Consider the following 22,993-nt stretch of genomic DNA (forward strand, 5'->3'; position numbering starts at 1 on the left):
TCGGTTAGAACCACCAACACTGTTGGAAACGTTCAGAGATAACGATTGTGCCATTTGAAATTGTTTTTTTAAAGAAATGAGCTTAAGTGGTATAGAAGACCTTTTGAAAAATCAGAGATCCGTTTTCAAAAAGCAACCACTATGGCTCTGATACCAATTGTTGAGAGAAAAACTTGGAGACACTTTGAACAAACGTTAGAACAAGTGGATTGCGGAATAGTTAATCTCGAAGGATCTAAAAGCTCAACAATAATATTAATAAGTTATAGTTAGATAGTTAGAGAGTTAGTTGCGGAAAAGTAAAGAAATAGAAATGACAACAATTGTTATATCAAGTATACACATAAGTTGATTCATAACAAGGAATGCATTTAAACCAAGTTAATAAGGAAGATCAAACTTAGTGATTAAGTCACAGAGGACTTGCTCCAGAGAGAGGTTATGATCAGTTATGTTCTAGGAAGGATTGAGAGTAAGGAGGGATGAGAAATAAGATAGAGGAATAGAAAAGATAACTTAGAGAAATGTATTCAGAATAGATGTGTGAGTTATCCGTATAGAATACAAGAGAATGAGCTCTTATTTATAGAGACTCATGAAGAGCACTAGATTACATCTCTATGAGTAGCCATGCAAGGCATACTGGACAATAGAGTGTATTACAATAAAGACAAGTAAAGTAATCTAGCTAAGTGACTGCGGTAGGTAGACTTCGGTTGCGGTTGCTGATGAAGAAGCTTGACTGCGGGTGCTGGATGACTGCGGTAGCTGAAGAGATTGCGGTAGCTGAAGTTCAAGAGGGTCACTTTTTATGATTCAACACATTATATTTATGGCACAAAGTGAAAACTCTTCATTGATCATAAAAGTCTCTAGTATCTCTTTGATCAAAATGAATTGAATATGAGACAACGACATTGGATAAAATTGCTCAAGGATTATGACTGTGAGATACTTTACCACCCTGGTAAAACAAATGTCGTAGTTGATGCTCTAAGTCGAAAAGTAAACTTGGAAAGAAAAGGGCCAAGAGCGTTAAGAATAGAAGTTGTTTCAACAATTGTGGAAAGCATCAAGAAAGCTCAGGAAGAAGCTTTGGAGAAAAATGACCGAAAGGAAGAACGTTTCGGCAAAACGTTGGTATTCGGTACAAATAGTCAAGGATTAAAGGTATTCCAAGATAGGATTTGGATGTCTAAGATGGGAGGAATAAGAGATATTCTGATGGAAGAAGCTCACAAGACCATGTACTCGATTCATCCCGACAACACTAATATGTATAGGGATCTAAAACCTTACTGGTGGACGACGATGAAGCTCGATGTTGCAAAGTATGTGGCAGAATGTGTAACATGTGCGAGAGTTAAAGCACAACATCAGAAACCATACAGGAGTTTAAAACCTTTACCTATACCCTTGGGTAAATGGGAAGACATCACCATGGATTTTGTGACTAAACTGCCCAGGACGAAGAACGGTCACGACATGATCTGGGTAGTCGTGGATCAGTTCACAAAGAGTGCACACTTCATAGAGGCCAATGAGAGATGGTCTATAGATAAGCTTGCAAATGCTTACGTGAAGTAGATAGTAAAACTTCACGGTGTTCCATTAACGATTGCAGCGGATCGTGACAGTCGTTTCACATCAAGATTTTGGAAAAGTCTACAAGAGGAAATGGGAACGAAGTTGTGTTTAAGTACAGCCTACCATCCGCAGACTGATGGTCAGAGCGAAAGAACAATTCAAACATTGGAAGATATGTTAAGAGCATGTACCATAGAATTTCAAGGTAACTGGGATAAGCATTTACCCCTGGTAGAGTTTCCTACAACAATAATTACCATTCGAGCATTAAGATGGAACCTTATCAAGCCTTGTACGAACAGAAGTGTCGTACGCCGTCTTGTTGGCTTGAGGCCGGAGAAAAACACTTTATGGGTCCCAAAATAGTCCATCAGACTGCTGAAAAGCTAAAAGTGATTAGAGAAAGAATGTTAGCAACTCAAGATCGCCAAAAGAGCTATGTTGACAAGAAGCGACGACCAATGACTTTTGAAGTTGGATATTCGATGTTGCTCAAAGTCTCACCGTGGAAGGGACTTATAAGATTTGGAAAGAGAGGAAAGTTGAATCCAAGATTTACTGGGCCATTCAAGGTTCTTCAGAGGATTGGGAACCAAGCTTACAAGTTGGAATTGCCGGAAGAACTAGATTGTATTCATAACACTTTCCATGTGTGTTATTTGAGGAAGTTCACAGGAGAAGTTCCAGATATAATTCCACTTTCAGAGTTAAGGATTGATGAAGATAAGAGGTTAATTGAAGAACCTGAAGCGATTGTTGACCATAAGACGAAGAAATTACGACGCAAGATGGTCGAATTAGTGCTAGTGTGATGGAAACTTTAGAATGGTCCGAATCTCACCTGGGAAACAGAGAATGACATGATGAGTCGCTATCCACATCTGTTTGTTGATCCATGATTCCAGGACGGAATCATCCTAAGGGGAGAGAATTGTAACGCCCGCGTTTCTGGCTAAGCATTATTATGATGATGTAATAGTTAGGGTCAACAATTGTAACCTATTTGACGTAATAAAGAAGAATTATGTGAATTTTATGTTTTTCATGATTATTATAATATAATAAAATAGGAAAAATCAGCCGAATCGTCCGTAAATCGTAAAAATAAGTGTGCCAAAACATATATATTATTATATATTTAGAAAGTACACGTTGTCCCGATCCTGAAAATATAAATTTCGTCGAAATCCGAATCCGTATGAATTAGATATGATTTTTATAAGATATAAAAGTCAGCCGCGCACAAGGAATGTGTGACGTAAAAAGCTACGAAGAGAATGGTTGACTTTTAGCTAATGTCACCAAAAGAAAATCGTAGTACTCCTTAAAATAGGAATTTTGAGAAAAAGAATGCCAAAAACGAAGTCCGTATGAGAGAGTTATGATTTTAGCAAAATCATTTAATTTTATAAAAATATGGACGAAAAATAAAGTCAAAATTAGCCGACGGAGTCTAAACGAAAGTTGTAGATCTTGTCGATAGCACGCGTGGATATAAAAAACGTCAAAAACTGAGTTCGTATGAACGATTTATAATTTATAATAGCATATTTACATATTAAAATGAAGTATAAATCACACACACACACACACACACATATATATATATATATATATATATATATATATATATATATATATATATATATATATATATATAAATCACACACACACACACACATATATATATATATATATACACACACACACACACATATGTATATATCATTAGAAAGGTATCGACGATGTAGTCGTTATAAGACTAGTGTTGAGTACTTTCGACATTAGTTTAGTACCAATATCGTTAAATCTATTTAAAATAGTATTATAAAGGGATGTTTAGTCGTTTAAATAATTATAAGGTCATTTAAGTAATTATAGATGGTGGTTTTTGAAAATTCAATTACTATAAATAAGAGGCTCCAGGCTCTCATATTTCTTGCACCATTCTCTTGATTCAAGAGTCTCTCTCTTCTTATCCCCGAGCATTTCGGTCCCTCGTGATTCGACTTCTTTTTCTGTAGTTTTAGTATAGCAAGGTGAGCGCGGGAGCGCTACAAGAATATTTTTAGAAAAAAGATTTAGCGATGAAGTTCTGACTACGGAGTCCTAAGTTTTCGCTAGAAACCTTGTATGTTGAGCTACACTTATTACACTTTAAGTGTAACTTATGTTCAAATTCATTCTCATTATTATGAACCTATAAAAAAGATTTATCAGTGATTCCAAGTCATTATATTGATTGGTCTACTTACGAGAGAGGTGTCTACAACGGTCATGTTGGCTTGGTTGTTGGATTTCAGAAAGGCTATACGCCGAAATTGTCCTGCCTCCCAACTGTCCTACCTGGCTGATCCTTACTTGATAGATCATGAAAGTAGACTTTGAGTTAATGATGAATCTAGACTTATAATTAGTCGCAATAAATATTAGACTAAAACTTAGTGATAATAATACTAGGTTTCGTCAAAGGAAAAAAATTGTTAGAAACGAAGCGCTGCCCGAATTTCGAGTCGTCACTTTAACAAGTGAATGCATAGTTACTTTCATCTTACACATAAATATGAAATATTTAACATAAATTACTTGTTATATGTGTCTATTATCCGTGTTCCTGATATCTATGCTAGATGAACGATTTATACATGTTTTACTCGATTGAAACTGTATATGTATTTTATACCTATAATTATGTTGGGTAAAGATGGGTAGATAATATAGATGATAAAAGGTGAAATAAATGATGAGAGGCCTTGATGTTCAAGCTGATCCAGTCATCTAGCGGAGTATAGATGACGACCACAGACTATTCTAGACAGTCCAGTGGAACGCTGGCAGACTCACAACCTGTATGTGTTTTTGAACTACTTGTTCACCAGGTGTACTCCATCCCCCTCATGGTTGCCTTACTGACATATATTGCTGAGGAATCTCCTTGTCTTCCCGATGATGATCCTTAGGATAGGTCCCTTAAATTAGATGACTTGGAGACAGAAAGTGAGGATAACGAGAACTGGTAATTGGGTTGAATGATTTGATGAAATTAAAGAACTTAATTGTTGTGGGTCGAAAACCATATGTGCTCACCAGACTCCCAAGCATGACCCACTCAGTTTTTTGTATTACAGGTAGTGGCATAAGAGCACAGGTGTGATGATCGGATGAGAGATCCATGGATTATAGGCTATTAAAATAATAGATGTTTGTAAGGCCTGTACTATTTCTGTTTATGCTTATGCACTGTATTAACGATGACATCTCAACGTTTTTAATATAATGAAAATAAATTTCTTCGGAAATGCTTTGATAATATATTTATCATATTTTTTGGAACAAATTCCGCAATATTATTCTTAAAAAAGATACTCTGATTTTAAATAAAACATAAACAATTCGGTCTTTTCTGGCTGTGAAATTGGGGATGTCACAATATATATATATATATATATATATATATATATATATATATATATATATATATATATATATATATAGTTTCACCGAAAACCACCACTACTGGAAACCACCACCACCACTGCCGGAAACCACCACCATTGCCGGAAATCGCCACCACCTCTTCCTTGACTATCTTTCTTCCCTTTTTCTGTTCGCCGGAGTTCAGATCTGGAAAATCGGACCACCACCGTCAGAGAGAGGTGGTGGTGCTTCTTACTCCTTCAATCAACTGGAAGCCTCAGTCACCTCAGTTGTCGGAAGCTCCAGACGGCTCACTACAAACAACTCCATATCTTCGCCATCACAAGGCCTTCACCGATCTTATTCCAGATCCGACCATGCTCCTCCAAGCTTCACATGATCATCCAAACCACCTTATTCATTTTCGTATATCTGAACCAAGTCTCTCCACCTCCAGTATAGGTTTGCAATGTCGTTGGATCTGCAACCAACCAACACCGCTATTGCCTCGCACTTTCACCGAATCTACAACCATCCAATCGTCGGATCTCGCTCTTACTTTCACCGATCAGGGTTTGTGAAACCTAGCTCGGAGTTCTCAGTTCAGATCTATTTTCCGCCCTTCTTGGTTTAGATTTGTTCGTCGCCAGAGATATTTGTTCGTTGGTAAAGAAGGAGCAAGACGAAACCGATGTTGCAAAACTCTAGTGGTGGTGACTGTTCAAGTGGTGTTCCAAATCTCCAGCGGCGTTCCAGATCTCTGACGAGGGTGACTGCTTAAGAGGTGTTCCCATATCTCCGACGACTTGCTCTGACGATCGTTTGCCAGTGATGTGAAGAAATTAAGTGGAATAGGGTATAACGTGTTTGATAAAGGGTGAGTAGGTGGGGTAGGGGTGGGGTGTTTATTTTTTTCTTTTTAATTAGAGAAATGGTAAAATAATTAAAACAAATGGGAAAAGGAAAATATTAAAGGAAAATTTGTCATTATAATTTTTTTAAAATTGTTGGACTAAACTCGCAACAAAATAAATTTTTTGGACCGGTGGTGCAACTCCACATATTTTGGACCAAAGTTCCAATGTTTGAAAAACCATAATGACCAAATTTGCAATTTCGTCAATAATAAACTATAAAATGACAACTATATAGTAAAAATGTCAATGTTAACCGATAATATTGTTAAATGAAAATTGTATTCTATAACTAATAATAATTTTAAATTACTTTTATTCTTCCTAAATTAATGAATAATTTTTTTTGATTTTTTGGTTAACCATCCAATGTAAAAAACATGAACCGTAACTGAACCGAGAAACCAAAAATTTTAGAGGTAACCAAACCGAAAAAAGAAAAACCACACACACACGATTCATTTACCGTACAAATCGATACAGCTTGTCGGTTTTTAGGTTCGATTTTTCGATCTCATATATTTTGAAAACCCCTAATAGTAAGCCATATTGTTTACTACGAAAACCGATGTAATTGGTAGGAAAGAATTGCTATTTGCACCAAATATTGTAATTATCTTTATCATTTTTGATACAAAAAAGTTAAAATAAACTAAAGATAATATAGGATAAAGTTACCATCATATTCACCTTTAGTTTCGTAGAAAAGATTCATAATGACACAGATTGATTTTTAAAAAGTAGTTAATGATGTTTTTATGTATAAATGTGGTATCCCTTTTTTAATTGACTAAACATATAAGGTATGAGTTTAATAACCGACACCTTTTATGAGTTAAATTTATGGTACTTGGATTAGGTGAGATGTTGTACGCAAAGGACTTTCTTCGAAGTTTCCTTTTCTTTGTCCTCTATTTCATGTTACAATGTTTCAATTTTAACTTCTTATCAATTAGATAACGACTACATGACCACTTATTCCTCATCCTTCGTATATTTACTGGCATACGTTACTCTAGTACTCACATCCAAATAGGTGATAACTTATAACAATTTTGTGTCTCAAAATTTATGTTGGATGAGTTGTCAAATACCTATGATAGAATTCATGTTTTAAGTACCAATATTGTCTTTTGAGTTGTCAAATACCTATGACAGAATTCATGTTTCAAGTACCAATATTGTCTTTTTAGTAGTTATAAGAAATATTTTCAGATGCATACAATAAATTTGCATCTATTACATAGAATACTGTTAGATTGGACGAGATGAGACTGACAAAACTTTCTAAAATTATTTTTAGTTGTAAGCATGAGGTGCATTCACATCTTTTGTACATATGAGATATCTATGAGATATCAAGGACGAGCTTGGCTCCCATCTTTTTAGTATGATTCTTGTCCTATTAAACATGAATCTTGCTCTTCAAACAAATGTAATGAATATCAAATGCAATGCAAATTTTTTTTTTTTTTTTTCGTGTTCTTTCCCGTGTCACAAACATAACCTAACCAAAAAATATCTTTTGAAAGAACAAAAGACTTCACCAAACTATGAAACATAAAGCTTCCAGATAAGCCTTAACAAGAACCTTCAAACGCAAAACTCCAAACCAAACCAACCAATCACCAAAAGAAGCAAAAACCGGATAATTCGATCCCCACCATCTCCCAACCGACTTGGGCCCAAATCAAAGCAACCATAGAACAAGAAAAAAAAAGTGATAGGAAGACTCAACCCCCACATCACAGGCTGGACAAAGCATGGAGGGTATATGTATGCCTCTTCTAAGCAAATATCTCTAGTAGAAAGCTTATTCAAATGCAACCGACACACATGGATGTTAACCTTAATTGGAATTAAGGTATTCCACCGGGTTGGAGAAGTCAATAACCAAGGTGTGATAGTCAATAAAATTTATAGCTTAAGCAATAGAAAAACTGACCAGGCCCAACAAAGATCAAAACCAAGGATCCAGCTAAACGGTAAAGCAAACGGACTACAATAACAAAAGGGCGGCCCATTGAACACATTCACAAAGGCATAAAACGCATACACTTAAAAAAATGGACTTTTAAAGGTGAATTCCCCGACCAAACATCATCCCAAAAGGAAGATAAAGAACCATCTATAACTTTTTTCTTAAAAATCGAAACAAATATTACTACCATTGTCACACACATATGATAGGAAGCGTTAAAGAATATTCAACCAATGAGTGTTTTATAATGTTTTTTTTTTTTGGCAAAGGAAGGCCGATTATGCCATGCTCTTCGTGAATCGCCTTGACCACTCTAACCGAAAAGTGTTTGGTTTTGTGTGAACAAGCTATCAACACCAAACTCACCATTTTGCCTTTGTTCGATAACTTTTCGCCAACTAATCCAAATTTTTTTTTTTTTTTTTTTTTTTTTTGCAAATCCACCTCCTTCGAACCCAAAAACTTTAAAATTTACACCTGTTTGGGAACAACCCTGGGTCGGGTTTTTGACACCCTTATCCGTCCCAAACATTACTTTGTATGAAATTAAAATGTTTAACTACATTGGGTGTATAAGTGGGAAATGACAGTTTAGAAAATTTGCATTTAAATTCAATATTCTTAAAGCTCAACTTTTTATTATGAATTTTTCAAGAAATGCATAGGCAATATAACCAATAAGGATCTGTCTGTCTAAGTTATTTTGAGTAAGAAGACGCAAGGGAACCATATCTCATTTCAAAAGGCTCGATTTAGTAGTTTCAATTTCAGATCTCTAACTTCATTAACAATATGACATTCTAGAGCTAAAGTAGCATAAACAATATTTGTATATTCAACCCAAAGATAAAAAAGAAGAAACATAACATAATTGTAGCTCTAGACAAATTCAGCACGTTTTGTAACTCTCTATCTTTGGGTCTTCTTCTAAGTTAAGTAGTAAGATGACAGTTTCGCCATTGTCTCCTCCATCCCCCTTCATCTTTTTACTCAACCCTTTCATTGAACCCTAAATTAAAAGGTGTTAAAGCAACTTCAAAAAGCCAAAACTTAACATAAACAATGCTCTTTGGTTGATGATTGCTACCATGGGGATTCTGATGCATCTACATGAATCGATTTCTTGAGCATAAACATTTGATCAGTTGTAAATATATCCTATTTACAATGCATATTCACTGCATTTTGTAGTTTCCCCTGTTAACTCGAAGTCTATATCTTCTATCTGATTTCACCATTTGATTCATAAGATGAAGGTATCGATATCTCATGCCCATTAACAAATGCCTCTCAACCAAAAGATCCTTCTTATAAGCTTCCCTTAATACCACAGTTTGTGTTCTGATCTTATTTGAAACATAAAAGATCCCTGGATGACGCACTAATGCCTTTTTAAACCTTATCCCAAATCCCAAATAATCACCTAAAACCAATAAATTTTCTTTCTCTGTTTTCTTTGATATAAAAAGATTCATCAACTCATGTAACAAAGCCACTGTCCACTTCTCTGCTTGATCACTGTTGGGTGACAAAAAGAATGCATCTTCATATGGTGATATGTAAGGCAAATTCTGCCATTCATGCACCCATATCCTTACTTTCTTTTCCAAATCATAACCTTTTGGTAAATTTATCGAAAACTTAATGGGCATTCTGGGAATTATCCCACTGTTTTCCTTTTCCTTTTCCTCCATTGCTTTCTTCTCCAACACTGACATTGCAAGATTATTTCTCCAAGAAACCAATTCTACACCAAACATTTCACTTCCCTTTGAATTTTTATCACCCATGTTACAGATCTGAAAGTATTCAGGGAATTCAGGAAGTAAAGTCAGGATAAAATCACGAGGTAACCCAAGATCGAATCTTAACAAATCGATAATATCTAAAGGAAGCTTTTTAGCTCGTGTGAGCATTAAAAGTTTTGCTAATCTTTCAGCTACATCTTTCTTGTAATGAGAAGAGTTCAAGATCTTGGATTCTTCATTGTGAATGGTTACAGCTTGTGAGGTGAGTTTGACTTGAGGAAGGGGGAATGGTTTGGAGGATTGGAAGATTTGGAAAATGGAGGGGTATTTTTGGAAGAAATTTATGGCTGTGGTGGGGAGTTTGAAAAGTGTTTTGTGAAGAGATATAGATGAAAGGGGTATGGTTTTAGAGGGTTGAGAGAGGATTAGGTTTTTGAGAGAGATGATTTGTTGAAGGTTTTTCTCTTTTTCAACTGCAAGATCAAGGTATGTATCTCTTACCCATTTAACTCTAGCATCAACAAATGTGCGAGAGTGTTGTAGGTGAAAGAGATGATAAAGGTGTTTGTTTGCGTTTGCAGAGTTGCTAAATAGTGTCATTTGCAGTCTGTAGATCTCATCTGCAGAAGAAGAGGTGGACTAAATTACATGAAAATGCTTCAAAAATGGAATTAGTTAAATATTCTCCATTGATAATCTCCAAAAACAATCAGAATAGTCCGAAAAGAAACAGAATTGGATGCCATCGTTATAGAACCAATATGCATACTCCATTATGGAAATTCCTTTTAGGTATAAGAATATTCAGAATACCTGATGCAGTCGTCGATTATATTCAAACTACACATTTAACCCATTTCAAACCAAGATTCGAGATTCAAACAATATATGATTTTAGCAATAATTTCTGGTTTCAACAAGAAAAAAATACCATTTAGGCAACAATGGAACCGTAGCACTCAGATTTTAGTAGATTACAGAACTGGAAAAAAAACCTGTATTGAGGAGATGGTTCGACGAGGTAGCAGCGGCGACGATTGTTTGGTGTGTCGGCGGCGCCGATATTTAGGTGGTCCGGCGAAGTTGAAGAAAGGGAGCAGTGGAGAAGGATGAAGGTGACCAACGAAGGAGAAGGCTGAAGGTGAACGCACGCAGGGAAGAGAAAAAAAAGGGCGTCTTTTATTTTAGGGAAAATGAGACGTGTTCACATATTGGCAGCCTCGTTCACTAATCCGCACCTAACTTGTTTTAACTTTGTAACATTTCAAAAATACCAAAAATTTTGTTTTTAATTTAATACTAAAACAATAATTGTCAAACCATTAATTTAATACTCCGGTATCGGGCCCCGCCCGACATCAGGCCCCGCCTGGCATCGAGCCTCGCTCGGTATACAGATCTGTCTATCTTAGGCCCCGTCTGTCTTCGGGCCCCGCCCGCTAAACACATACAATCATATAACATGCTAACACATAAAGAAACATACTCTACTGTATCCCTGTCCTACGAAACATACTCTGCTAATAATGAGATACGGAACCCCGTCCGTACTCAGCTAGTGATGAGATACGGGACATCGCCCACACTCACCTCCCTACCAGGCACATACAAGTATCACACAAACAACAAGTATAATCTAACATGCAAACATTCCTCGGGCACCCGCCCGACATCGGACCTTGGTCTGAAATAACATACTAGCATACAATGCCTAGGGCTAATCCCCGAGTCTTCCTACTCATAGACTACATGGGCTGACATTGTGGCATTAGACCCATTCACACAGTGAGGAGACTCACCTTGCACTGCTGAAGCCCTGGCTGGAACTCTGTTGGCAGCTAACTAGCAATTCCCCGGATAAGATGCTGGGAATGGAACCAAAATAAGGAGAATAAGATGCTTAAATAGGGTACCAACACCCGGATTTAGGGTTTCCCAAACCCAGACCAACACCCCGAGTCGGTCCCCCGACTCGCCGAGCAGGTCACTTAAAAACGAAATTTTTTGTCATGATTTTTGGGATGTTACACAGTTAAAACAAGTTAGTTGCTTTCTTATGTACAAAAAAAAAAAAAAGAAGTTGCCAATATGTGAACACGGATAAAAGGTAGTTACCTTCCTAAGTCATTTTCCCTTTATTTTAGGGTTGAAAAAAACAACCGTGTCTACAGGCTAGTTTCAATGTATTCTAGGATTAAGGACGTGCACGAAAAAGAACCGTGTCTACAGGCTAGTTTCAATGTATTCTAGGATTAAGGACGCGCACGTTGGTAGTTAGAAATTGGGGAAAATGACTTATGGAGATAACTAACTATTTCGATTGTCCATATACATGTAATGTTCTTTTTTTGTACTCATTAATGAAACCAACTTGTTTTGTATGTTCACATGTAGGTAATATGACCGACTATCACCTGTTTTCACCCGTTTTACCCGGTTGCATCAATTTACCTCAATTAAAGCGAAATACGTGGATTCTTACGTGGCCATTACACCCCTTTCTCATTTAATTAGGGTTCGACAAGTTCAATTTCACCAAAATCACCTCCCGATTAGACTCGATTCATCAAATTAAAGATTACAGTTTGGAGTTGAATCTACATGTTGAAGTCGACTGTAAGATGGCGTCCCAATCATCTACAGGTAAGTATTTAACTGTAGATGTTCATTACAGTGGACTATTTGCCCCAAATCCGTTGAAATACTTAGACCCCGAAAAAATAACAGTGCGTGATGTCGATTTTGGAGGATTTACGTACAAAGAGTTTCTTTTGTGGCTTAGGAATTTAACCAATGGAAGTTGTGATAATGTGTACTACTGTAGTAGAAAGGAAACCTTGGGTGAGGGTATTATAAGAATCGATAGTGATGCTGATTATTGGGAGTTTGTTGAAGCTACTTATACTCCTGAAGTTGAGTTGGATGTCTACATAAACATAATCACATAACATAAACATATAAACATTCCTCGGGCCCCGCCCGACATCGGACCGAAATCCGGAAACATACAAACATTCCTAGGGCTTTCCCCGGCATCGGACCGAAGTCCGAAAACATACAAAACAAGCACATGCAAGAATCACAAAGACATCAAGCATACAAACATTCCTCCGACTTCCCTGGCATGAGACCGAAGTCCGAAAACATATAAACCTACATCGGGCACTGCCCGACATCGGACCTTAGTCCGAAATATACTAACATACATAAACGGGCCGACATTGGTGCCTTAGACCCGTTCCTACAGGAGAAAACTCACCTCGCAAAGCTGAATGCGGAATCTCACGGTAAGGAATCTCTACTACTGCTCCGACGACTCCCCGACTATCATTATCACAGTAACACTTAGTCAAAATCCAATTATCCTTCTTAGGGTAAAATGACTATTTTACCCCTTGATCTAATTTGGACCATATCCTAGGCCCAATTCCATCTAATCTTTTCAAGCCCACTAATGGCCAAATTTTCTAAATTGGGCCCAACTCCTCAAATGGGCCTTCCCTTAAGCCCAAACATGTCCTTAGCCCATTAACTGCCTCCTGATGGCCCACTAAGGCCCAATAGCTAATAAGTCCAAAGATTGGCCCAAACCGAGGCCCAAACGAGTAGGAATCTAAATCCAGTGAGTATGTGGGGCGTACTCCTCTATACGTTAAGCGTACAGGCTGTATGGCTTGTACGCTGTGCGTATGGGCTTGTACGCCCATCGTACTACCTTGTTAAGCCATAAACTTAAAAATGGCTTAATCCCTTAAGACCTTAAGCTCCAAACACAGATCTGAGTCCACTAGAGTGTCTTAATCCATAAAGTCGATTACTTGGTGGCTTGCAACCCACCAAATGGACCCAAACTTGACATATGGCAACTAACTTCCATGAAAATGGCTAAAACTCATGTATGACCACAAAAGGACCTTCAAGATCGAAACTTACTGTTATTGGGACTCCTATAGCACTAAGGGTGGCAACCCTAGGCCTAAATACGAAGTTGAATGTAACATCCATAAAAATCATGCCAATTTAAAACTTTTTAAATCATTCAAAAACCAATAATTATTACAAACTATTTTCAAAATAGTTTCATGTCAGAGTATCCCAGAAATCAAATCATAAAAATATGAGGAGGGGCACGATCACGCCTTCGCCTTCCCGCGATCATCTGAAGTACCTGAAACAAAATCAACAACTGTAAGCCCGAATCTTAGTGAGTTCCCCCAAAATTACAACGCCATACAAACCATAATAATATCACTCAAACAACATGCATAATGAGCCATCAGCCTGACTGAACCGCCTCTCAGAGCCTGCAGCCTATCTGGACCGCTCTCCGAGCCATCGGCACGTCTGGACCGCCTCGCAGGGCCTTCAGGCTATCCGGACCGCTCGCCAGGCCTTCGGCCTGACTAGTACGCCCTTACCGGGTCTGCCGTCTATCCGAGCCACCCTAGGTATGTTGGCACAAAGAACAAAGCAGGACCGCCTCAACCCAACCCCCAATCAAACAATCATGTGCACATAAATATCATACGCTAGCTAGCATGTACAAATAGTCATACAGATCTAACAGATCACTATTCATAGCATCATCCTATATACCAGGATACCGATCTAACAGATCACTAACATAGCATCATCCTATAACCAGGATACCGATCTAACCGATCACTAACATAGCATCATCCTATAACCAGGATACCGATCTAACAGATCACTAACATAGCATAATCCTATAACCAGGATACAAATCATAAAAGGGTCGGCCTTGGTGCCTTAGACCCTGTTAATATAGTGAGAAGAACTCACCTCACAAGTAGCTCTGGATGATAATGTCAAACTCCCCAAATACAGCTCCAAACTCAAACACCTTCAGATGAAAGCCAAGACGATGTAGATGCTGGATCTACAAGCTCCTTCTCGTTCCAAGCTTCTCAACCTTCAAGGTTCTTCAAAAAATGCACCAAAAACACAATTTTAGCCTCACACACACTCAAAATAGGGTTTAGATCGGTTAGGGTTTTCTTCTGGATGTCAAAAGGTGGTAAGGAGGCTGGAAGGAGGACTTAAGGTCCTTTACATAGGGTGCAAACCCTAAAAATTAGGGTTTTCATGCATAGCCTCTACTCGTCGAGTTGGGGTCCATCAACTCGTTGAGTAGGGTCTAAAATACATGCGACTTTAACCTTCTCTACACAACGAGTTGGGGCATCCAAATCGTCGAGTAGGTCTAAAAACATAAATATAAAGCTTTAAAATTTATACTTGGGAGTCGGGATGTTACAATTCTCTCCCACTTGAACTAGACTTCGTCCTTGAAGTATGCTGCGGTGAACAACTCCGAGTAATGCTCCCGCATCTCTGCCTCCAGCTCCCAAGTCCACTCGGATCCCCTCCGATACTCTCATTGTACCTTTACCAAAGGCACCTCCTTGTTCCGTAGAACCTTTACTTTCCTCTCCAGAACGGACACTAGCTTCTCCACGCAATTCAGGCGCTCATCGACCTGTATATCATCCAATGACACCACTGCCTCCTCATCTAATATGCACTTCCGCAACTGTAAAACATGGAAAGTGTTGCGGATCTGACTAAGCTCCTCCGGGAGATCTAGTCGATATGCCACCTTTCCAACCCTGGGGATGATCCTGAATGGCCCGATATATCGGGGACCCAACTTCCCCCTCTTCCTAAAGTGAATCACACCCTTCCAGGGTGAGACCTTCAGGAGTTACATGTCACCAACCTGAAACTCTAACTCAGATCGGCGTCGGTCGGCGTAGCTCTTCTGCCGACTCTGAGCAGTCTGCAAACGCTGTCTGATTTGTTGTATCATCTCGGTAGTCTGCAGGACTACCTCGGTCCGACCCATCACCCTGTGACCAACATCGCCCCAATAGACTGGGATGCGACATCTCCGTTCATACAACAACTCATAAGGTGGAGCACCAATGATGGAGTGATAGCTGTTGTTGTAGGAAAACTCTGCAAGGGGTAGGTAGGAGTCCCAGCTCCCACTAAAGTAAATGACGCAGGCCCTCAACATATCCTCGAGGGTCTGAATGGTCCGCTCGCTCTGGCCGTGTGTCTACGGATGGTATGCGGTACTGAAATGCAACCGCATGCCCAGTTCCTCGTGGAACTTTTGCCAGAAACGGGAGGTGAACCGAACATCACGGTCTGAAACGATAGAGACCGGAACCCCATGGCGAGCAACGATCTCGCATATATACACATCGGCCAGCTTCTCAGCCGATGAGCTCTCCCGAATGGGCAGAAAATGGGCACTCTTGGTCAATCGATCAATGATGACCCATATAGTGTGGAAAGCCTTTGTCGTTCTCGGAAATTTGGTGATGAAGTCCATCGTGATCTGCTCCCATTTCCACATGGCAATCTCTAGAGGCTACAGCTTGCCATGTGGCCTCTGATTCTCGACCTTGACCATCCTGCACATCAAGCACCTCTCGACGTACCAAGCGATCTCTCACTTCACCATGGCCACCAGTAACTCAAACTTAGATCTCGGTACATCTTGGTGGCCCCCGGGTGAATAGAGAAGCGAGACTTGTGAGCCTCCTCCAGTACAATCTGTCTGACCCCACCAGACATCGGTACCCAGACCTGACCGCAACGGGTCAACAATTCCCGACCGTCCTGCACAAATCGGGTGATCTCGCCTATAATCCTCTCAAGCTTCCAGTTCTCCTGCCATACACCCTCAGCCTGAGCTTCCCTGATCAAGCTCACAAGTGGAGAATCCACTGATATCCTCATACATGTCGCTGGAGTAGAAGATCCAACTGACTTGCGGCTCAGGGCGTCCGCCACAACGTTCTCTTTACCTGGATGGTAAAGGATCTCGCAGTCATAATCTTTGACTATGTTCAGCTACCTGCGCTGCCTCATGTTCAGGTTCGACTGATCCATGATGTGTCTCAAACTCTTGTGGTTCGTGTATGTGGTACAACAGACCCCGTAGAGATAATGTCTCAAAATATTGAGAGCGAATACCACCGCTCCCAACTCTAAATCGATCCCTACCCCACACTTATTACATACAATGCCCTCATTGTATGAATAAAATAATTTAAAAGCAATAAAAGGGAGAAAAAGGAACAGAGTCCCCTGGGGTAGTAGTTGCGAGATCGAATTCTGAACGTGTGTGGAAAACTTGAACACCTTGAGTATGTGATTGAAACTTGGACCTTCTGAGATACGTAATTGTGTCGGAAAAATGTGAATCAGAAACTTGCATCTTGAACAAGTGTGGTGCATAAGATCTTCAAAGCATAGGAATCACGTCGTGGTGAACTTGGATCAATTTGGGAAAGCATACGACCTAGGTTAAGTTGGAAGAGTAAAAGAAGTGACATTTTTTATTGCTCACGATGTGGTAATAGGAATCACGTCGTGGTGTCGTATTAAATCGAAGGTTGAAGCTTGATGGCATCGAGCTCACGACGTGAGGAGTGAAGGCTCACGTCGTGAGAACCAGATCTTCACAGATTACAGTTTTGTAATAATTCTTCTTTCCAAGTGAAATGCAATTAAACGGATAGATGCATTAAGACCCTTCTAAGATTCTATTTTTCTTGACTCTTGCCTCGTCTCTAATCTCTTTTTTCTCACGAAATTGACCCCACACTTATTAAAAATTATGGGCTTTGTCTCATAACTTTAAATGAAATGGATTTTCTCGTACGCTCTTATCTCTATTCTCTCATTTTCTCTTCATTTTCCTCTCATGATATTCCACTAAATCTGCAACAAAACAACATATGGTAGAAAGAAGAAAAACAACCATCACATAGTTTGGTTATAAGTTTTTAAACATAAAAATGAAAAAATGAAAAAACTAAAACACACTAAAAATAACAAAGAAAATAAAAATGACTAAAAATAAAAATAAAAAGGATAGATAATCATTCTTCATCTGTGTCATCCCGTGCTCCGCTTGTCCCTGCTCCGTCTCCATGTCGCGACCTATACTCGCTCCATGCAGGGAAAATTGGGTATTGATTTCCCAAGTTAGGTGGTTTATTAATGTTGAAGTGTTGAATCATGTTTTCCATTGTACCACCTATCCAGTTCATACTCAAGCTCATTCGATCAAAATAACCCGCCATCATCTCATCGCGGAATGGTCGTCCTCCCATGGGTGCATTTTGTTGCACCGGTTGGCCTCTCTCACCATGCCCACTTACATTTCTCCTTCCTCTTGGATGCAGCTACTGCTCAGGTTGCCCAAATTGATCCCCATCATTATCGCTAGGAATACTCCATTACGAGCCCATATTAACAATAACATACATGGACTCCAAATATCCCAAAGAAAGATCGTCCCCCGCCTTTCATGTTAAGGTACGAGTCAAACGAGGCGTCAAAAGACCATAAGACCTCGCCAAGCGAGTAATAAAATGTCCTCCCACGATGGGGCTTCCAGCTCGTGATATGGCCGCCTTGCTACCCAAATAACTAGCATGATGGTATGGGATATTGCAAAAAATCGCCGGTGCAATAATAGACCAAAAGAAGAACAAATTTAAACTTGTCACTTTGTCTACATGCTTCTTATGGTTGATAGAAAAGGTAACCAATCGATGGAGGAGTCGATGAATCGGTGACCGGATACGGCTCTATTGCAAGACACCCGAATGGAATGCCCCGTTCACAATGGTAGTCCAAAAATCATAACCACTCACCCCCGGTAAACATTCTCGACCAGCTGACCTCAAAAAGAACTCAAAAACCGGAGATCTTGTTTCATTCTCGTCATAAATACCCATCCTCCAAGAAAATTCCGCTAAACTACATTCCCAATATTCGCCCCCAAGGCAAAAAACTAAAGCTCGTGCAAAGTATGGATCCACCGTAACGTCCTCAAATGATACCAACACGAAAAACTCCACACATAATTCTTGAAAAACAGGTTCGCTAATAGCAAATATATTCATCCACCCGTTACAAGTGAAAGAAAACCCGTCCCCCGCAAATGTACTCGTCAAATATGGGGCCATCCTCGCCGTGAGTCCTAGTTCTCCTAATCTGACCAAATCAATCCGGGGAGAAATAGCGAATTCTCTATTATGTAACTACCCTATCTTGTTCGTAAAATTCGTCGCCACACTTTGGGGCATGTTGACCGAAAGTTGATACAATGGGTGACGGTAAAAAACATTCCCATGAACCTGCTCATTGGTTCTCCTTGAGGCCATTTTCTGCAAAATAGAAAAGAAACAAACCAAAAGTAAGAAACAAAGATCAAACAATACCAGAAAAATCACAGAAAATTGTGTGAATCGAGCTCATGTCGTGAGCTCGAGCACCACGTCGTGAGCCTCAAACAACAGTCGTAACCGATCCAGATTCAAGCATCGTGAAGCCAAAATTTTGCCAAGGGTTTTATATAACATCATTCTAATGCTCAAAAATCATACATTCAGTAGCTAATACACTAAAAATCGACTTCAATTTTGGTATATTTCATTGATGAACAAACCCTAGCCTAAAATGCCTAAAGTAGCAACATTAAGAAGAATAGAGTATAAAAATCTTACCGAAATTGAAGAATAAATACAAAATTGGGAGGATCTTGAAGAAAATTGAGGAAAGACAAATCGAGTGTGGGGGGCCGAATTCGGCTGTTCGTGCGAGTGGTGTAAAAGTGAAAGTCAAAGTGATTGTTCTATGTTTAAACTGCACCCCCTCCTATGTTTTTATGGCTCACATCGTGAGAGTTAAACCTCACGCCGTGAGCTTGAAAATGATCAAAATTATCGGGAAAAAAATTATTTTACTTCTTTGTGGGGCTTAATCCTACGTCATGGCATCGAGGTTTTTTTTTTGACCAAAAAATTCAATTTTTTCTAAAAAAAAATTCCACCACACTATAATTTTAACCTCACACTTGATTTTTACTTATCTTAAAAAAAATAAGATGACAATGATGATTATGTACCCCTAAAACTCAAAATAGAAATGAAAAAAATAAGAAATGCGAAAACGAAAAGAAAAATGCAAACCGAGCTCGGGTTGCCTCCCGAGAAGCGCTTCTTTTTATGGAGTCATGAGTCGGACTTCGTGCCACGTCACGTTGAATCATTTGGAGTTTCAATCACCATGTGCACCTTCTGTTCCCTCCATATTTTTTTGTACGCTTGCACTCTTCTAAGATACGTCTTTTTTAGAATTTTCCTTTTTCACTTTAAAATCGCCTTCCTCAAGCTTGCGTTTTACCCCCTTATTTTCCACAACAAGTTCATGTTTCTCTTCTTATTTTTATAGCTCCTTAGCTTCGAAATCTATCTTATCCAAAGTTGGTTGTTTAAAGTCTTGGTTAACTTCTTCTTCATCACTTGATACCAAACTTTATTCACTCTCCTCACTAACTAGAGAACTTGGAGTTTTATAAGCAAATACTTTAAAAACCATTAGAATTGATGCTCTAGGCTTCGTACGCTTGACTTGTTCTATTATTTGAATTTCTTCTTCCATCAATTTCTCCAACTCCTCAAGCTCGTTTTCTTCATGCATGAAAAATACTTCACTTTGAGCATAGTTTTTTTTAAATCCATCTGCCACTCCAAAAGTCATTTCATCATCTCCCACTCGTAAGGTAAGATTAGACTCACGTATATCCACCAAGGCTCGTGTGATATTGAGTAAAGGACGTCCAAGGATAATTGGGACATCTTTATCCTCCTTCATATCAAGTACCACAAAGTCTATTGGAAAAATAAAATTTCCAATTTTTACCAAAATGTCCTCAACTATGCCTCGAGGATGAGTCACTGAACGATTAGCCATATGAATTGTCATTCTAGTAGCATTCAATTCTGGAAGGTTGATCTTTTGATAAAACGAATAGGGCATCAAATTTATACTCGCTCCATAATCGGTCAAAGCATATGTCTTCATATTGTTTCCGAATTCACATGGAAGTGTAAGGCGTCCAGGATCTCCCATCTTCCTTGGTATCCCCTCCATAATAACCTTATAACTCTGCTCACTAAGGACTACCTTGGAGGTCTTTTCCAGTTGTTGGCGAGTGTCAAGTAAGTCTTGAAGAAATTTGGCATATTCGGGTATTTGTGCTAAGGATTCAATAAAAGGACTATTAATCGGAATACCCTTTACTTGTTTCTTAGATTTAATATGCTCTTGCTTCAGTGGGTGAACTATGGCTCGAGAAGGAAATGGTAAAGGAGGTTGATAAGCTCGAATATCAGCAAAAGTTTTCTGCCCAGACTGGGCCCATGTCATTAGGATTGAATCCTCACATCATGAGGTCGGTAATTCAGAAAAATATTTATCTTCAACTTTTATCCGCTTTGGTTGTGATTCGGGCTACTTTTTCTCTTCTTCCAAGGCTTCTAGGAACTCAGTAATAGTGTCTTCTTCAGTATCGATGGCCATGACATGTGGTGGTGGTTTCTTATCGGGAATTGGTGGAGGGAACCGCTCGTTAACCAACGTAGTTAACTGACCAAGTTGAGCTTCATTGTTTTTGATTGACGCTTGATGATTTCTAAGTAAAGCTTGTTGATCTTTTATTAGAGTTAGCTGATCTTTCATTGTTGGTTTCATCATGCCTCTTTTCTGACGCGGCTGTAAAGCGGGCGAGCATTGTTTCAAAATCCGTTTTCTTTTCGGTTGCCGATTCTTCTTTTTTATAAAACCATCTTGCCTTTTGCTTGTAATTCTCTTCTTTGTGCTATTTGTACTCATCGTAATGAAACCATTCCTTCTTCGACTTCCTCCAGTCTTCATCATATCGGTCTCCACTTGAGTAGAAGACTTGATCCTTCGTATTCCCATTTTCATCAAGATGGCAATCTTTCTTCAAATGTGGACCATTACAATTGTCACAACCCACACGTATCGCATGTATGGATTGGTCCATCTTGGTCATTCTTCTATCCATGTTACTTATCATTGCCATAACCGCCGCCATATCTTCCGATGCACCATTCCCGATTCCCTTTGTTCCATCATTACGAGGGTTGTGATATTCCCGTGAATGCTTCGAAAATTCTTATATTAATTCTTTCATCTCAGCGGGATTCTTCTTAATTAAAGGTCCTTGCGAATCAAGGAGTTTCCTCGTCGTGACATTCAACCCATCATAGAAGATCGAAACCTCTTGCTGCTCGTTTAAATCAATTTGGGGATAATTTTTGATTAAACCGTTGTATCTCTCCCAAGCTTCGTACAAGGACTCCCCTATTTGTTGCTCAAATTTTGCTATGGACTTCTTGAGTTTAGAAACTTTAGATGGTTGGAAAAATTGTTGGAAGAATTCTTCACGCATCTGTGCCAAATGGTGATTGAACCTGGTGAAAGTGCCTTTAACCAGTCTTTAGCTGTTCCTTTAAAAGTAACTGGAAGCATTCATAACAAGACAGTCTCTCGAGAACATTAGGAATGTTGAAATAGTCGGCTATGTAATTAACTTCATCAAGGTGCTTGTATGCATCTTCATGGTCTTTTCTGGAAAATGGAATATCCTTTAGTGCAGTAGGGATATGCCCCTTAAGCTCGAAGGTAGCAATAGCTGGAATTGCGGGTTGCACAAGTGCAGGACCGGTGTCCTCTTGTATTTTTTTCTTGTAGGCCTCCATTGTCATGTCAGCAATGTCCGTCATTTTGTCTTTTGGCTCGCCTTCGGGTTCACTACTTTTGTTTGTTTCGTAACCAGTTTCCTTTTTCCTTTTTATTAGGAGTGTTCTCAATGCCTTTGTCTTTCGGGATGTTGCTTGACTCTCCTACGTGCTTGCCTTTATTTTTATGAAAAATTGATTTTAGATCCTTGAATGGTAATTTCTTTGGTGTATTTGAATCTCCTTTGTTCTTGTCCTTCTTTTTATGAAAAGATGACTCTAGATCTTCAAGTGGTGGTGTCAAAGGTGTGTTTGATCCACAAGTCATGTACGACTGCAACAACGAGAGAAATAAAAACGTAAAAACAAACAAAAAATAATTAAAAAATCTTACTGGTCGTTTAACACGACGTGGTAATGACACCACCTCGTGGTGAAGCAGATAAACTAAACAGAAAGCAAAAACGGAAGAAAACGTAAAATAGCTGAGTTGACGTTGCGAGCTTTAAGAGCTCACGTCGTGAGTTCAGTAATTCAGAAAATCTAATGCTAAAAATTAACTTTTTGCAGGTTTTACCCCACAAAAATGATCGATTAACCTAAAGGAATTAAATTAAAAACTAAAATAGATGTTCCTCGGAAACGGCACCAAAAACTTGATGTGCGTAATATTATACCTACTAGTTTTACCAACTATTTAACTAACTATTACGACTAAGACAGTGGACATACTCGCAAATAATACAGCAC

The 22,993-nt window shown here is 38.9% G+C and overlaps 2 protein-coding genes and 1 non-coding gene across 3 annotated transcripts; 1 reads left to right on the forward strand and 2 right to left on the reverse strand.

Annotated features, from left to right (window-relative positions):
* Positions 1-8,617: 8,617 nt before the first annotated feature.
* LOC145127869 (protein WHAT'S THIS FACTOR 9, mitochondrial-like) lies at positions 8,618-10,853 on the reverse strand. Its single transcript, XM_079062990.1, has 2 exons — positions 10,643-10,853; positions 8,618-10,267 (listed from the first exon to the last, which is right to left on the reverse strand). The coding sequence occupies exon 2, from the start codon at positions 10,245-10,247 to the stop codon at positions 9,075-9,077; it is 1,173 nt and encodes a 390-aa protein (XP_078919116.1). The 5' UTR covers positions 10,248-10,267; positions 10,643-10,853; the 3' UTR covers positions 8,618-9,074.
* Positions 10,854-20,012: 9,159 nt separating this feature from the next.
* On the reverse strand, positions 20,013-20,906 carry LOC145127671 (uncharacterized). Its single transcript, XM_079062822.1, has one exon. The coding sequence runs from the start codon at positions 20,904-20,906 to the stop codon at positions 20,013-20,015; it is 894 nt and encodes a 297-aa protein (XP_078918948.1).
* Positions 20,907-21,799: 893 nt separating this feature from the next.
* On the forward strand, positions 21,800-21,906 carry LOC145128046 (small nucleolar RNA R71). The gene has a single exon (XR_013716648.1). It is a non-coding gene; the product is annotated as a small nucleolar RNA R71 (small nucleolar RNA).
* Positions 21,907-22,993: the final 1,087 nt, after the last annotated feature.

The sequence above is a fragment of the Lactuca virosa genome, chromosome 7 (genome assembly GCF_052849685.1).
Source record: "Lactuca virosa cultivar CGN04683 chromosome 7, Lactuca_virosa_CGN04683_v6, whole genome shotgun sequence".
NCBI lineage: Eukaryota > Viridiplantae > Streptophyta > Magnoliopsida > Asterales > Asteraceae > Lactuca > Lactuca virosa.